Source organism: Notolepis coatsorum, assembly GCF_963971535.1.
Source record: "Notolepis coatsorum genome assembly, chromosome: 1".
Taxonomy (NCBI): domain Eukaryota; kingdom Metazoa; phylum Chordata; class Actinopteri; order Aulopiformes; family Paralepididae; genus Notolepis; species Notolepis coatsorum.
Window position 1 is genome coordinate 294669135 of NC_140165.1, and position 15998 is coordinate 294685132.

The 15998-nt window shown below is 42.5% G+C and overlaps 1 protein-coding gene across 1 annotated transcript in view; it reads right to left on the minus strand.

Annotated features, from left to right (window-relative positions):
- Window positions 1–10967, minus strand: part of cadm2b (cell adhesion molecule 2b) — a gene marked incomplete at both ends in the record, with an annotated part of 425499 nt that extends 414532 nt beyond the window's left edge. Inside the window, one exon of the mRNA XM_084328310.1 lies at window positions 10907–10967. Within this exon, the coding sequence (XP_084184436.1) occupies window positions 10907–10967 (61 nt within the window). The remainder of the gene's footprint in view (window positions 1–10906) is intronic.
- Between the last annotated feature and the right edge of the window lie 5031 nt (window positions 10968–15998).

A 15998-nucleotide genomic window follows, 5' to 3' on the forward strand; every position in this document is an offset into this window, starting at 1 on the left:
AACCAACCACGAGCAGTATGTAGTCCACACAACCAACCACGAGCAGTATGTAGTCCACACAACCAACCACAAGCAGTATGTAGTCCACACAACCAACCACGAGCAGTATGTAGTCCACACAACCAACCACGAGCAGTATGTAGTCCACACAACCAACCACCAAGCAGTATGTAGTCCACACAACCAACCACCAAGCAGTATGTAGTCCACACAACCAACCACGAGCAGTATGTAGTCCACACAACCAACACATCAGACGTGAGCCATTTCAACTTCCTTTGAGGACACTATAACACTAGTAGCTAGATAGTTTATTTCGGGGAACAACCTACATGTATTACTGAGTAGAGTATTTTCTCGGGTTTTGCTCGTGGGGTTCAAGGTTGCCTCCATTTGAAAACATGTTTTATTCTATGAGGCATGACTTTGACTATACAGTAGGGCTGACCCCTATTAGTCGAATAGTCGACTAATCGATCGAAAGGAGCCGTAGTCGACTGCCAACCTCTTAGTCGAATACAAAAAATAATAATAATAATAATAATATATATATATATATATATATGTGTTTTTTTTTTTTTTTTTTTTTTTATCATCATTCTTTCCAAAAGAAAATAGGCCTAGAAGCGTGGCTAAAGGCCTCTACATGCTACAGCAACTTCAAAGCAACTTCAACACAACATCAGCGCGATTTCAGCGCGGTTGTTGTTTAGGGTCTTGTAGACTGTGTTGCGAGGAATCTGCGTACATGTCTCCAAAATCTAACCTAAACAACCGTTGCGTTGATATTGCGTAGCAGTGATTGGTTGGTTAGCGAATGGGGGCGGGGCTGTCATAGAATAATATAGGTATCGCAGAGAATACCATCCGCCATTGTTGTAGCCAGCCAGCGTTGATGCTAAATAATTAGCGTCACATAGCTGGCCTTTTTCTGAAAACCCAAGCACATATTGTTCCATAGCATACGCCTTCAGTTGATCATGACAAATCCTCTCTTACCTTGACGATAAAAAAGCCTCCATAATTTAGTAAATAAAGCTGTAGCCAGCCAGCTAGCATTGGTGCTATACAAAATGCTATCCACATTAGCTGCATAGCTAACCAACTAAATACAATGGTATCCTGAGGTAACTTTAACGTTAAATACAACGTTTGCTAGTCGAAATGACTGGACACACACAGGGACAAGTTAAACATCAATCAATTAATGTATTCCAATAGGTAGTTTGAGCTGCATGTGAGCCGGTCTTTCTCTCCTCTCCATTGGAAACGAATGAAGTTACGTTAAAAAGCAAAGAACCGGCTGACAAAGGTTAAGCTGCTAGCAACAGACACTATAATACTTCCGGTCGGGGAATTTCAAAATAAAAGAGCGACGACTAAAAGCACCGGAAATACGTTTATTTTGTACATAATCTAACGTTAACACGAACCTAAACTAACTTTAGATTAGTTTAGGTTCGTGTAACGTTAGATATTGTAAAAAATAAACGTATTTACGGTGCTTTTAGACTTGCTCTTTTATTTTGAAACCCCCCGCCCGGAAGTAAAAATTATGCTTATTTTTCTGCTTTTATCAATGGGTTGGTTGAGAAGGGAAGCGTCATCTATCTAGGGAACCTAGCTACATACGGGGTACAATGTTACATAGGCTGCGCGTTGATTTTGCAGAAGCATAAAGGTAGAGTGTCTGCAACACCGTTGCTTTGTCGATGTTGTGTCGAAGTTGCTTTGAAGTTGCTGTAGCATGTAGAGGCCTTTAAGGCTAATGGCACGCATACCAGAGGCTAACTGCCTACGAAAACAGGCACAGAGGCACTGAAAGAGGATTTCACCCATCTAATGAACACACTAGACTAGACAAATATCAAGATGTATCCATCAGTGGACCAATTGCATGCTTTTGCAGAGGAGAAGAAGGCTTCCGTTGACTCCTTCAGACATTAAGCACCCCCCACAGCCCAAATGGAAGGATAAAAAAAAAAATTATAATTTTTTTTTATTTATTTTTTTATAAATATTCTGCCAATCATAGTCGACTATCCAAATCCTTAGTCGGGGACAGCCCTACTATACAGATTGTTATTTGTGCTGAACTTGTCTCCAGGGCACCTTCTTCACATTCTTCCCCTGGAGAGGAAGAGCTTCTCTCTTCTCTGTACTTCCCTGACATCTGAGTTGCATGTGTGAAGTCATTAATAGGTTGAACCTTGGGCCATTAGGTGGTAACTCGACACCTTTATCTTCAGCACACAGAAATCTGAGTAGGTATTGACACAGTGATGAAAGAAAATAACCTGCCGACTTGGAATGGTAAATATCAATGAGTGCGTGTTGCTGATTTGCATATTACAGTAATATATCCTTGCATTGTTAATCAGGGTACCGGTGTAGAAATGCTGCTAAGCCATTTTCAGTCGTTTATTGAACAATTTGGTGGAAACACCATATTTATACAAATTAGATATTTAGATATAAAACAGTCTATGGGAGTCAGCTTCCCAAACAACTTCAGAAAGCGCTGTTTGATGACATCACAAATCGCAACTATTGAGTGCACTGTCCAGGAGAATACATACTGTATGAATTCTGGATGGATGGATTTCCCATGTAAGGTGACTGAGCATGGCTGCCCATTCAGGTGCCCCCCGAAGACGACGTAGGCACTGCTTTAACCACTTTGCAGCATGACCAACCATGGCTTTAAACTTATCGGGAGTATCTCCTCTACACAGGTGACTCGGAGAGCAGGCAAATCTCACCTCTTTCAATCAAACAGGGGCAAAAAACCCTCTGTAACTTAATTGCCCTTACAGTCCATCAACTCTGCAGCTAAGCCTATACCCACTCGCGGGAGGGAAGGGGGCCACGGTGTATAAAAGTGCTATGACAAAGAGCATGGCAAAGGGAGACTGACAGCAGAAGGAATTGTAGGGAAAGCCAGCAACTAATCTTATACTCCATTCCCTGCTTGTCTGAGGACATTTGCCTCTGGTTTGAGGCTTATCCCTACAGATGTATATCTGTCAACAAGAATAAGCAGGGCAGCTGCTGCTCTTTTGGAACACAGTTGTCCCCCTTTTTACTGGATTATTCATATGCAGTGGTACACAGCGCAGCTCCGTGGCCAGTGCTCAGGAGCTTACTGTACAGCCATTCTACAGGGATAAGGCAACCCTTAGCAGTGAGGGGGGGTGGGGGGGGGGTATGCTTGAATGTAAAGTACCCTCCTCTGCCATACCTTGCCTACAACTCAGCCAGATTATTGTAGCAGCCCGATTATTCCAGCCCACAGGAGATGCACCCGTGCATTTCTTAAAAGGCTCCCTGTAGTCTCAAAGCTATGTGACATTTAGGGGTTTAGCTTCTCCGGGGGCCAAATGTGTATTTGTTTTGAGATATGAGATATTCAATAGACCTAGATCCAACCAAAAAAAGAAAAAGAGAACGCCATTTGAAAGTAAAGGTACAATTAGAGACTGAGAGAGCCTATAAGCACCAACTGTTACGAGAGTGAAAATAGCATTATTGCTGCTGTCTGCATGTGGTCTTAACCTCGTAATTCCTGTTTTGGAAATCACCATTTTAATGTGCCTGACTTGTGGGATTCCGTGGTCTTTTATGGGTTAAAGGGAAATTCGACTGCAAAGAAACTTTACCACATTGAAGCATAATTAACTAATTATCTCTATGTGACTGGCCAAAGCAATCTCTGCTCAGAAATATCGGCAGTAGATGGTGCTGATTTGGCAGAGCTCTGTGTCATGATGACATGTAGCTCTACCCACACAAAATGTTGAAGAACTACAACAATGGAATTTCCTGAGACTGTACTTTGATCGTCTCTCGAGCAACCTCCCACCCCATGTGTGTTTGGCAGGAGCGGCAACTTTTGGCTGGCATTGTCTGACGCCTACTGTACCCTTGTTTGCCTCAGCCTAGTCCTTTGTAAAGCAGGAAGCTGGATGTGCAGTAGCTTAGGTCTGTATCTCTGGCCTGATGACAAGTACAGAGCTGACCATGGGCTAATTTTACTCTGTAGTAAAGCAACTTTTCTATAAATGTATTTTGTAAATAGAAAAGAGACTTCCAAACTGATAGGTCTACCTGGTCTAAATGGGCATAATGAGAAGAAAATGTGGCGTGTGTTTCATATCGTAATCTTTACTCGTTTCCATGGTAACAACTACAGTACCATATGCCTCTGCAATCTTCGACCAATCACAAAAGCACAACTAATTTGACATTTGTCTCACTCCAGGTCATTCTTGTTTGTTTTCGCAGGCATTCACCACCACCTTTGTTTTCATTGTAGCTATGAATAAAACGTTCAAAACGTGAAAACTACGGCGTTTAAAAACAAACGACTCTTGGTAATCATGAGAATATAATTTCAATAGTGGATTCTGTCTGTTGTTTTGACAATTTCGGTGGGAGGCAGCAATGCAATGTGCGCGCCGTGCAGCCTGCGCCGTCATCAGCCTGCATCATCATCAGCCAGCATTGTCACCAGCCAGCGCCACCGAATCATCAATCAACATGCAGCATTACAAACAGAGAAATGTCTGAATGCACAGCTCACAACGAAGAAGAGGAATTAGTCAAAAAGGTGCAGTGCAAATTCTAATTATTTAGCTAAATGCTAATTATGACGGAAGACAGTGGTTGCAAAGGGTGGCAAATAATTTCTATCATCAAAAAACAAAACACATGTTGGAAAATGAACAAAGCAAAAGAGTGTGTCCTCCGCAAACATGGAGTGAATCGCAGAGGTGGGAAGAAACAAGTTGTCCTTTGGATGACAAAAAACTGACTGACATAACAACTGTTTACTTGTGTAAGTAACTTGAGAAAAGGTTTTAAATTTGTGTCTATTTGCACAATGAATGTTCTTAAAATACCTCTGTACTATGTGAAATATGTCCTAGTAATACAAGAGTACAGCAGTGGCGTCGCGTGGGTAAAATAACAGAGGATGCCAAAAAAAGAAATTACTAAATGTATTTATATATTTTTTTTATCACTTTTTTCACTTACATTTTTTTTTAAGCCAAATAATATTGTGACAAAATAAAAATGCACACTAAATAACAATACAGTATGGCTCAATACAGACAACTGCTAGGAGGATGCAGACCAGAAAAATACTTTAGTCTTGTTTACATAAGGTGAACAATGAATTATCTTTTTCCTCTCTCTCTCTATCTCCTAGTATGTATCTTGCTCTCTGTCTCTCATTATCCCCATTGTTCCTTCCTCCCTCCCATTATAAGCGTCTTGCAATGTTGGTTAAGATATGAAATACTTGCCATAGTGCATACAGAGACTGTAAACAAACACGGCCACAACACAGTCCACACACAGGAGTCAGGACTGCGATTATTAATAGAATAGGAATATGTCAAGATATTGCCGACATACAGTATACAGTATGGCTCGGGCTCGGCAGCCCATGATCAAAAAGCAGACCATGTACAGTATGGCTCGGGCCCATCAAAAAATAACACAGTATGCTATGACACACACACACACACACACACACACACACACACACACACACACACACACACACACACACACACACACACTCACACACACACACAGCGGCATCACTTATGAAAAGTTGTTCGGTTACTCACCATTGTTAAATGTGTAGACAATAGACAGTAAAGAAAAGTGGCAAAACTCTTTTTTAAACAAAGTTCTCCTCCAAGTCCTGTGGGTATTGTCTCCTCAACTTTTCTGCAGCTGAGCGAATTTATTTCAGTTCTGCTCAATGAATGAATCCGAGAGAAGAATCCGAATTTCCCCTCTAACTAGTGCTATATGCTTCATTGCGTCGTTAATAAAGTTTTCAATCAATCAATCAAACAATGCCGTTTGTTTAGACATTCACAAGACTCGCTTAATGTTACAACATAACGTTAGCTAGCAAGCAAGCTAGTCGACAATATCTCCTTCCTCCATGATTGCAACCTACAGTACTATAGAATTCAAGGTGCCCGCGAGGCGATGACGTTGTTGTTGTCACGTTTAGCTTTTAATGTGATTTGATTGGTCAATCGGTGGAAACTTTCTCGCCCAGGGCGGCACATTTGAAGACTCGAGTGCTTGGCTGCCAGGCTGCGGCAGTGTTAAGGCGTAGGCATTAACCCAACCCATTTATTAAGCTCGAATCTTATTGGCTAATAATTGGTTGTGGAGTCCACAACCAACCACAATGTGGACGCGAGAAAAAGACAACCCGCCCTAATATTCTCAAATTCTCAATGTCAATCAAAATAATGCTGAGCCTGAGCATACAGTGACTGCCTCAGTGAGAGAGAGTGAGAAGGAGAAGAGGGAGAAAATTGTACAAAAAAAAGGGAGGGAGAAAATTATTATAACACAGAGATGAAAAATAATGATTTTATTTTATTATTGTAAACTATTAAAAAAAAATATATATATATATATTAATAGTTGTTGTATGTCTGGCAGCAGTCCCTGCCCACTTTTGTGGAGCCTGATGGCCGCTGGTATAAAGGACTGGCCGAGGTGGTTAGTTGAGTGTCGGGGGGGTATGAGTCTGTGACTGAACGTGCTTCTCATCTTGACTAGCTCGTCGTAGAGGGGGTGGGAGGGATTCTCCAGGATAGCAGCCAGCTTCCTTCTCATCCCCCTCTCTGCCATCACCTCTAGTCTGACCAGCTCGACTCCCACCCCAGAGCTAGCCTTCCTCACCAGCTTGTTCAGTTTGTTGGTGTCCCTCGAGTTGATGTAGCCCCCCCCCCCCCCCCCCAGCATGCCACAGCATAGAAGAGGACGCTGGCCACTACAGACTGGTAGAATGACTGCAGCAGTCTATTGCAAACATTGAAGGACCTGAGTCTCCTCAGGAAGAACAGCCTGCTCTGTCCCTTCCTGTAGAGGTCCTCTGTGTTGTTCGACCAGTCCAGTTTATTGTGCAGGTGTTAAGATAAATGAATATACCGTGATATATAGCGTTACTGTCTATGCAAATTATATTTTAGATCATACCATCCAGCCCTAGTACACAGTCTTGTACCCATTACTTTTTTTAAATGTTGTATGTAAAAACGTGGATCTCATTGATATGCTCAACTCTGCTCCCGTCAAATGTCAGACCAATTGAAGAAACTCTTAAGAAAATGAATCTGGAAACAGGCGGGTACCATCTTGTGACTCCCCAGGCCTATAGGGGTAAAAGCTTTGGTCCACTTGAGTTTTCTTTGTCCAAAATAACCTTGATGTACTGACCTTAATCTTGACAGAGATTTTGAATAAACAGGATTATACCATGTAGTCTGAATCACAGGATATAGACTGTGGCAATAGGCATGCCATTGGCTGACTATTTCAGTCAGAATTCTCCTCCCCTTCCACAAAATGCAACACTATTATGTGAGGGCACATGATTGTGATTGGTTTAAAGAAAAACAAACATGACAGAGCGTTTTTCCCCCCTATAGCGGTATGATACTAGGTTCAGCCAGATCTCTCTCCGGAACTGGCACAGTGCTAATGTAGTGTAACATATTGTGGCGAGAGGTCTGGCTAAGCGAGACTATTGGCCATGCAACAGCAAAACACCAAAATTCTTCCACAGATATTTGTGTTATATTTGGTGACTGCGATGTCCTATGTGACAATTTAATCCTATGATAAATCTGGTGTCACATCATTATGGGACAGTATGTCACAACCAATGGATGTTTCTCTGACCTTTTTGATTATGTGAGGACTTTCTTTGATGTTCACGCTTCCCACGGTGTTGATTAAGCAACGTTTTATTATTAAATAATGTTAGGGATGTTAACCCAAAACGAAGATAAAGGTTGGGTCTACTTTATATATATCTCTTATATATTTTTTTTCTTTTTTATAATTATTTGTATTATTTGCTAGGCTACTGCACCACAAGCATCAGCAACACCTACATTCCTATGGGAATTATTCACCTTAACTCATTGAGCGCCACGCTGTTTTCCCATCTTTACTCAATGGCACCAGCGTTATTGACCATTTTCGCGATGTTTGCGGACCCATCGTGTGTTCTGTATTATAGCTATGGAGACAATAGTATGGCTCATTTGACAGGCACTGTTTATAATCCAACATTGACAAACCAGTTAATTTCTACATACTTTCGCTTGTGCGCTATTCCACGCTAAACATCGCCCCGTTTAGAAATAATCCAGTCTCGTTTTCTAGATAGTGAGATATGCCGTGTTATATGCATATGCGCAAATCGTTCGGGTTTCTCGCCTGAAACCTATATTATTTCCAAATCAAAGGGATGTACCATATATATATGTTTCTTCACAAAATCATCAAGGGGGGGGGGGGGGGTCGTTTCATGAAGCTGCGATCATTACCAAAAGCATGTTCTAGGTTCGGTAAAACACAACGCTCTGATCAATACAAAAGCATGTTTTAGGTTCGGTAAAATATACCTAAAATAGACCTTACCTTAGTCAGAAGGTACTCCAAAATGAATAATCTGTGTAGTTCCATCGCGATCGCCATTACTCGTGTGCATTGGGTCTGGCTATAATACGGGAAACAATAGGTTTCAGGCGGGCAGATCGGCGACAGATAGCTGTGTGTTGATTCACTTTGAGGGGGAATGGATTCCTGCAGCCGGAGGTACCTCAGTACTGAAAGACACCTTAGAGCCCCAGTTCAAAAGGTAGGCGATACTGCCACCTGTAGGGATTCGATCGTCATTCCAATTATAACGTAGGCAGCGGTGCCAGGGAGACACAGGCAGGTCCGCGTGAGTGTTTAGAATGGGGAAACAAAAAAGGATCTAAACCCGAGAAATCTCAGGGTTGGCGCTTAACGGTTGGATTTGAAACCAGAGAAATCTCGGGTATAGCGCAGAAAGAGTTAAAGGAGAACGCCACCCATTTCTCAACCCAAGAGTTGACATAATGTACAGTAGCTACTTATTGTGCCCCAGGACAATTCGTTAAGTATTTCTGAATATGCCCCATGCACTCTCTCCTGAAGCTAGAAAGCAGAGAGAACCCTCCAACGTGTGACATCATCTGGATGTACAATATGGGGCTGACCCATAGACAATTAAAGGGGCTCTGGCTTTGTCATGGCCACACGTGATGTTTGTGTGAATTCACTACCCAAATTAGGTTTATAGTATTGCTGACAGGGGTTTGAACCATTATTTAAACCTCACATGGCCTGGGTGTAAGAGCTCACACAATTTGTATGGCCTCAAAAGTCAGAACCCCCATTCACTGTCAGTGTACCATCCCTACACCCGGGTGACATCACAGCTTTAGGAGAGAGTGGTGCGTGTCAAAATCTATAGTAGACTGTCCTGGTGTACAGGAGGAACATAAGTCCATTCTTAAAATGGGAGACATTCCCATTTAAACCACTTTTTTGTGTCACACTTGGATATCTGCTCTGCATGTTTCCAATTGGTCTTATTTGGACATATAGGCCATACCAGACACTGGCAATTGCTCATTTTAACTGGTGATCAAAAATACCCCCTGTTTGAAATACCAATTAACCTGAATGGCAATTAGAGCTTTACAAGATGAAAACTTTTGAGACTGGCCTGGCTGTGACACAGGACTTATTTTTTCCTTTACTGCTATGCATGTTTGCCTCTGAATATTGAACCACATTATTATAGGACCATAATGTTTGAAAACATCATGTTCTTCCATTTGCAAACCCAAAAACCATATCTCTTGTGATGACAATGATAACATATCTAATAAGTAAATATGCAGTAGTTATTATACAGTAGGGTTATCTATGTAAAGTGATTTCACTTGCGACGATATGGTACATGTAAAAACACAACAGGAAAAAAAAGGGAAAAAAACAGCCCTATGGTGTTTGACATTATTACTCTTATGAATAGTATTATGACTGATAATATGGCTTATTGATTCGCTTATTATATAGGCGTCATCTGCGCAATAGCTTATAAAGGGCGGTGGCTGCGCAAGCTTGTCCAGGAGCGGGACAGTCGGTGGGGAGTTGTCACAAAGACACTGATGCTGCCTGCAGAGTGCGGGAGCTCCTTCGTGATCAGCCCGTGTCACAGCATCCCAGCATCACAAGTTACGACGAGTGACTGAGTCGGAAGCCTAAATGGCCGGACACCACATTATAGCCAACAATTAGGAACAATTTATCAGAGAGGCAGAGGGGGGGGGGTAACTATCACTAAGTATGTTCACACATTATGAAGACCACAACTTAAATGCAATGCGCCCGGTTTCAAAGGGGTTAAATCATTTAAGCCCCCCATATGCATCGCGTCTCTTCAAGTCACAATGACATCCGTGTCAAAATAAACAGTTTAGAGAAAGATTGGAGATTCCCATGCATTATTAGTGCGCCACTGCCAGTTTCACGGGGAAATGCAAAATGCTCAGTTATTCACAACAGCACTGTTTCTCGTGACACTATAAACTGTGCACACTGCCTAAGGTCATTCGCCTCTGAATGATTGTACAAGTATTCAGGCTCCAGTCTTAGCCTATGTGGCCTATACCCACATTTGTTGTATTTCTCCACAATCAGCAATAATAATAACGCACAGGCGATATACCTTCGCGGCTGATGTCCGTTGTAAAAAATAAATAAATAAAAACAGAGGTATAGCATCCAAGTTATCGCCCATACAAAACTTGTGCACCCGCATTCTGCTTCGAGGTCATGCACGGTTCAAATGAAAGACATTCCCATTCACAACAGCCTAAAAATGCTAAAACTTCAAACTGTGCCGATCAACGCAAAAAATCCGCATTAAAGAAAAATGAAAGCCGCCTTTGCATTTATAAGGTGCACTACATGTGTCTTGCACTTCACGCAGTCCCACACCACCACCACGCCCGACTGTAAAAGAAAATAGGCTCACCTTTGAAGACGCTTCCACACAGGCTATAGAGGATGAACACCAAGTGCTGCTTGAGAATCATATTCTTCTCGTTTCCTTTGAGTATAACGATGATGCGGGGCAGTCACTCCACTCACGTTTTCTTCTTTATCTCGCAACAAGGTTAGGCTTTATCCAGGTAGAGAGACGTGTATATAAACCGATAATTGAGCTGAGTTACATTGGCACCTTATGGTTGGGAATGAACTCTGTTGTCCAGTCAAGTCCCGCTGTGTTTGGTCCTCCTCGCAGATCCGGGGGCAGTGAGATGCACAGTTACTGTGAGAAGCAGGACGGAGGCACAGAGGAGATGCTCGTCGGGTAAAGTGCAGCTTCTGCCTCTGCCTCTCTATTCCCTTCTTTCTCTTTCACTCGCTGCTGCAGAGAACAGAGTCCCGCCCACGCTTTTGACTAATGAAGACGCCTTTGCCAATGAAACACAACAAGAAATATAGTTCTTTAGCTCAGGCGAATAGTCAAAACTACTACACTGTTTTAACGTCAATTACATGTTTCCGACACGGTTCTCCTTTTTTTTCCTCCACTGAATATGATACACATATGGTTGCCCTCTCTATTGTGTGTTTTGTGCATAAAGTTTTGCATTGAGCGCCGACAGTATAGCCAGCTACTACACACTACAATGGGGCGGGTGGTGCTGAAAGAACAGCGACCCAACACACCGAGTCAGTCAGTCTGTGATGTTTTGTCAATATTCACATGTTCACATACACATCTATTTAATGTGAAGCCTTGGGCGCTTTTCATTCCTGAAAAAATAAAATAAAAAAACATTTTCCTGAATGTGGAGGGGTAATAGTAGGAATAAACAGACGGAATGAAGACAGCTCGTGAAATGGTTCGCAAAGGAGAGGCAGGTTGCCATTGGTTTCCCCCCTAAAGGTTGTGATCTGGAGGATGGGGTGTGCAATCATCACTGCATGGCCACGGGGTAATGGGCAGCAGCACATCACTCTTCCTTCCAGGGCTCCTATGAGTGTAGTAGAGAAATGAGTGTGTCCAACCACAACTAAAGACAGAGGGCAGAGCAGTTGCTCGGGCCAGGGATCGTTTTCTAAGCCAATAGTGAGGATTTTACACATGGTTTAACATACTGCTGGGTGGATTTTGTCCAATTCTGCACAGTAGCCTTCCGTGTCACTCCAGCGTCAGATAAAAACTGCTATACCCATATCACCTTTGTTGCGGAAAATATAATCCTGGGCCCCTCACGCCCCTGACAACTCTCTGAGCGGGAGAAGGAATCGGCCAGTGCAGACCACTAGTCATCCCACGTTCACCTCATTAGCCCTCGGCGGCTGTGTCTGTGTGGATCTCACGTCGGATAGAATGGTTGAGAACTGAATATTCGAATGACAATGTAACACTATATAGCTATACCGTTCACTGAAATCTATGGACAAACCACTCCAAATACTCCAAATAAAGTTCCCCCGAAAGGGCTAAACAAGCCACAGAAGAATGTGTTCATCACCAAAAACAAGAAATCAATAGTTCATTATCAATACATTGTGATTCAAAGTTTACTTGAATTACTGTCCCTCACTCCTGACCCTCCAACCCCTGCATCACTTACATTTACACATCTGTACTATCCTATTTATTTTTGTCTCTATAAAGCTGTCTCCCTTTCTCTGCAGATTCCCCACCATGTTGTCATTGTGAATGTCCATGTCCATGTACTGTGATTTACTGTGAACGTCCATGTACTGTTTGTAATGCAATGTCTGTAAAGTGCTTTGAGATACTATAAGGCGCTATATAAAATAAATTTATTATTATTATTATTATTATTATTATTATTATTATTATTATTATTATTATTATTATTATTATTATTATTATTATTATACTGATGTTACTTTCATCCATTTAACCAGATTCCCGTGGACCCCCCCCCCCCCCCCCCATCTGAACTGTAAACCTCTGTAAACTGTAAAATGAAGCGCTTGAGTGTAATAACATGCGTTCTTCGTCGCGGCGCGCTTGTAATTCAGAGCAGAACTTTACGAAGCCAATTACCAAGATGGTGGCGGGAGGGAGAATCAATCCCATGTGTCCTGAAGGTCAACTCCTCGTCATTCATTGGACCTCTGAGAGTTCTACTCATGTGCTCTGAAAAGCAGCGAGAATTGATTGACCATGCGGGTTCAGCAGAGGGGGACAATGTGCTGACACAGGTTCCTAATGCAGAGAAGCGTGTCCTCATGTCGCGTCGCATATTACACGGGAACATTATTATTGTATGTTCGGGGGTTTATACCAACAGTTAGTTTGACCTGTCTGTCACCCTTCTGCCCCCCTGTCTTCACAGATTTTTTGAAAAGATGAAGGTTTAGTTTATAAACAAACAGCATTTTCTATCCTTGCTGGATTTAACATGGTCCCAAAGAAAGCATGTGTATTTTAGAGTTAGCTGCCTTCAATTGCCTGTGCATAGTATACCACTATTAATCTGAACGCATTACCCTTTCTGTCTCTTTGTTTGACCGTCTGCCCCTGTGTTTTAGCTTGTCTTAAAATATTAGCTCATAAGCATCAGAAGCACATTAATCATTCAGTTTCCACTTATTTTAATGCAAGCGAGTGCACAAGCATGAAAGGGGCAGGCTAAGGATAGGACAGTTACTATATCAAGTTTTGATGCTAATTGAGGAATCAAATTCAACAGACATGATTGGCCATTTGGGGCTGAAAATTGAGAACATGAAAAAGAAAATATATCGACCTTTTAATCTAGGTTATTCATTGAAACCTGAGTTAAATGAGTTTGAGAGAGATACTTTTTTAAATGAACAAGAAGAAACACAAGATAAAATAAAAAAGGAATAAACAGTTAAAACAGTATATATTGAAAGAGAGTAAAAAAAATACTTTCCAAATTCAGAACAGACTCTGTTGAAGCATGAGTCATTCTAGTTGCATATAAATAGGGTCCAAAAGTTTGTGATGTAAGATGGTAACTTTCCAATGAGGGCTTTATAGATAAATAAATACCAATGGATACGCCTCTCTGCCAGATAAAACAAACCAAGCTTATCACACAGGATGCAATGATGACTGAGTACCACAACTATCACCAGTAATAAATCTGAAGGCGGAATGATAGGCCGAATCGAAGAGTCTATAAATCACATCCCCATAATCCTAAAGTATATTTATTTAACATCTTCAGGTCGATAATCGAGCGCCTCAGACAAAGAACAATATAACTCAGTAGGCCTATACCTCAGACGAAGAACCATATAACTAGATTGAAGTTTTCAGAGGAACAATGTCTTCAAAATGTATTATCTGGCCATTATGAAATGTTTTGAGAGGCTGGTCAAGGATCACATTTGTGCCTCCCTCCCCAGTGATATGGACCCTATGCAATTTGCATACAGGCCAAACAGGTCCACTGATGATGCGGTCTCAAGTACTGCACAGCACCCTCTCTCACCTAGACCATCAGAAGGGGGGCTTATGTGAGACTGTTGTTCATTGACTACAGCTCTGCGTTCAACACCATAGTCCCCACCAGACTGGTGGACAAGCTGATCGAGCTGGGTCTGAGCTCCGCTCTGAGCGCCTGGATACTGGACTTTCTGAGTGAAAGGCCCCATGCGATCAGGGTGGGGGGTAGGGTGACCAGGTGTCCCCCTTTTGGTTGTACTGTCCCACCATTTGACCAAATGTCCCGCGTCCCTCATATTGAGAGGATGTCCCTCTTTTCGAAGCCAAAAAAAACATGTGTCTAAAAGCCCCTCCCTACAGACAGTAAACGTAGCAACCCGCCTCTTGTCCACACACATTGCTCTGATTGGTTATAGTACTTTAGCGCGCTGCTTGCCTGCTTGTGACGTGACTGAGACTGAGTCGTGACGCTACCTCATATCGCAAATCTGATTGGTAAAAAAAAACACAACAACATTACAAGCAAACTAGTTCAAGATGGAAAGCAGTAAAAAGAAACCTGCAGTTACAACCAAGACTGGCAAACGACACATGACTGGGTGAGGCAGATGGCAGGCCATCCGCAGCAGGCTTTCTGTGTTTTGTGTCATAGTTCATTTTCAATTGCGCATGGAGGAGAATACGACTTGAAGCGCCACAGTGGACGTGAGTCTCACTTGAAAGTGGCTCACCAAAAAGAAACATACGTTTCTTTTTAAACCAAACAATGATAGCCAGACGGACAAGGTCACTGCAGCTGAGATAACAAGTGTCTATCACACAGTACAAAACAGATGTTAGGTGGTATTTAATTTGTATTTATTTTGATTTAACCTTTAACCTTTGATTTAAATCTATTCAGTGAAGACCATGGCAGTTATTCTAATACAAAAATTTACATTTTCTATCTGTCCCACTTTGTCCCACCAAAATCTTACTGTTGTCCCACTTTGTCCCACCAAAATCTTACTGTTGTCCCACTTTTGGACTTTTTGCATCTGGTCACCCTAGTGGGGGGTCAGACCTCCAACACCATCACCCTGAGCATCGGGTCCCCCCAGGGCTATGTTCTGAGCCCCCTGCTGTACTCACTATACACACATGACTGTGTGGCCAAGTTCAGCTCCAACTCCATAGTGAAGTTTGCGGACGACACAGTGGTGGTGGGGCTGATCTCGGACAATGACGAGAAGGCCTACCGGGAGGAGGTTGAGGTACTGGAACGCTGGTGCCAGGACAACAGCCTGCTCCTGAACATTGGTAAAACCAAGGAGCTGATCGTGGATTTTAGGAGGAGACAGCAGGAGACACACACACCACTGAGGATAAACGGGGCTACCGTGGACAGGGTGAGCAGCTTCAAGTACCTGGGGGTCCACATCTCAGAGGATCTGACATGGACAACACACATAGACTCAGTCGTAAAAAAGGCGAAGCAGCGCCTTTACCACCTGAGACAGTTAAGGAAGTTCAGAGTATCTGGGAAGATACTCCAGTCTTTCTACTCCGGAGCTGTAGAAAGCATCTTGACTGGAAACATCACTGCCTGGTATGGAAACAGCACGGCACAGGACAAGAAGGCCCTACAGAGAGTGGTGCGCTCAGCCGAGCGTACCAC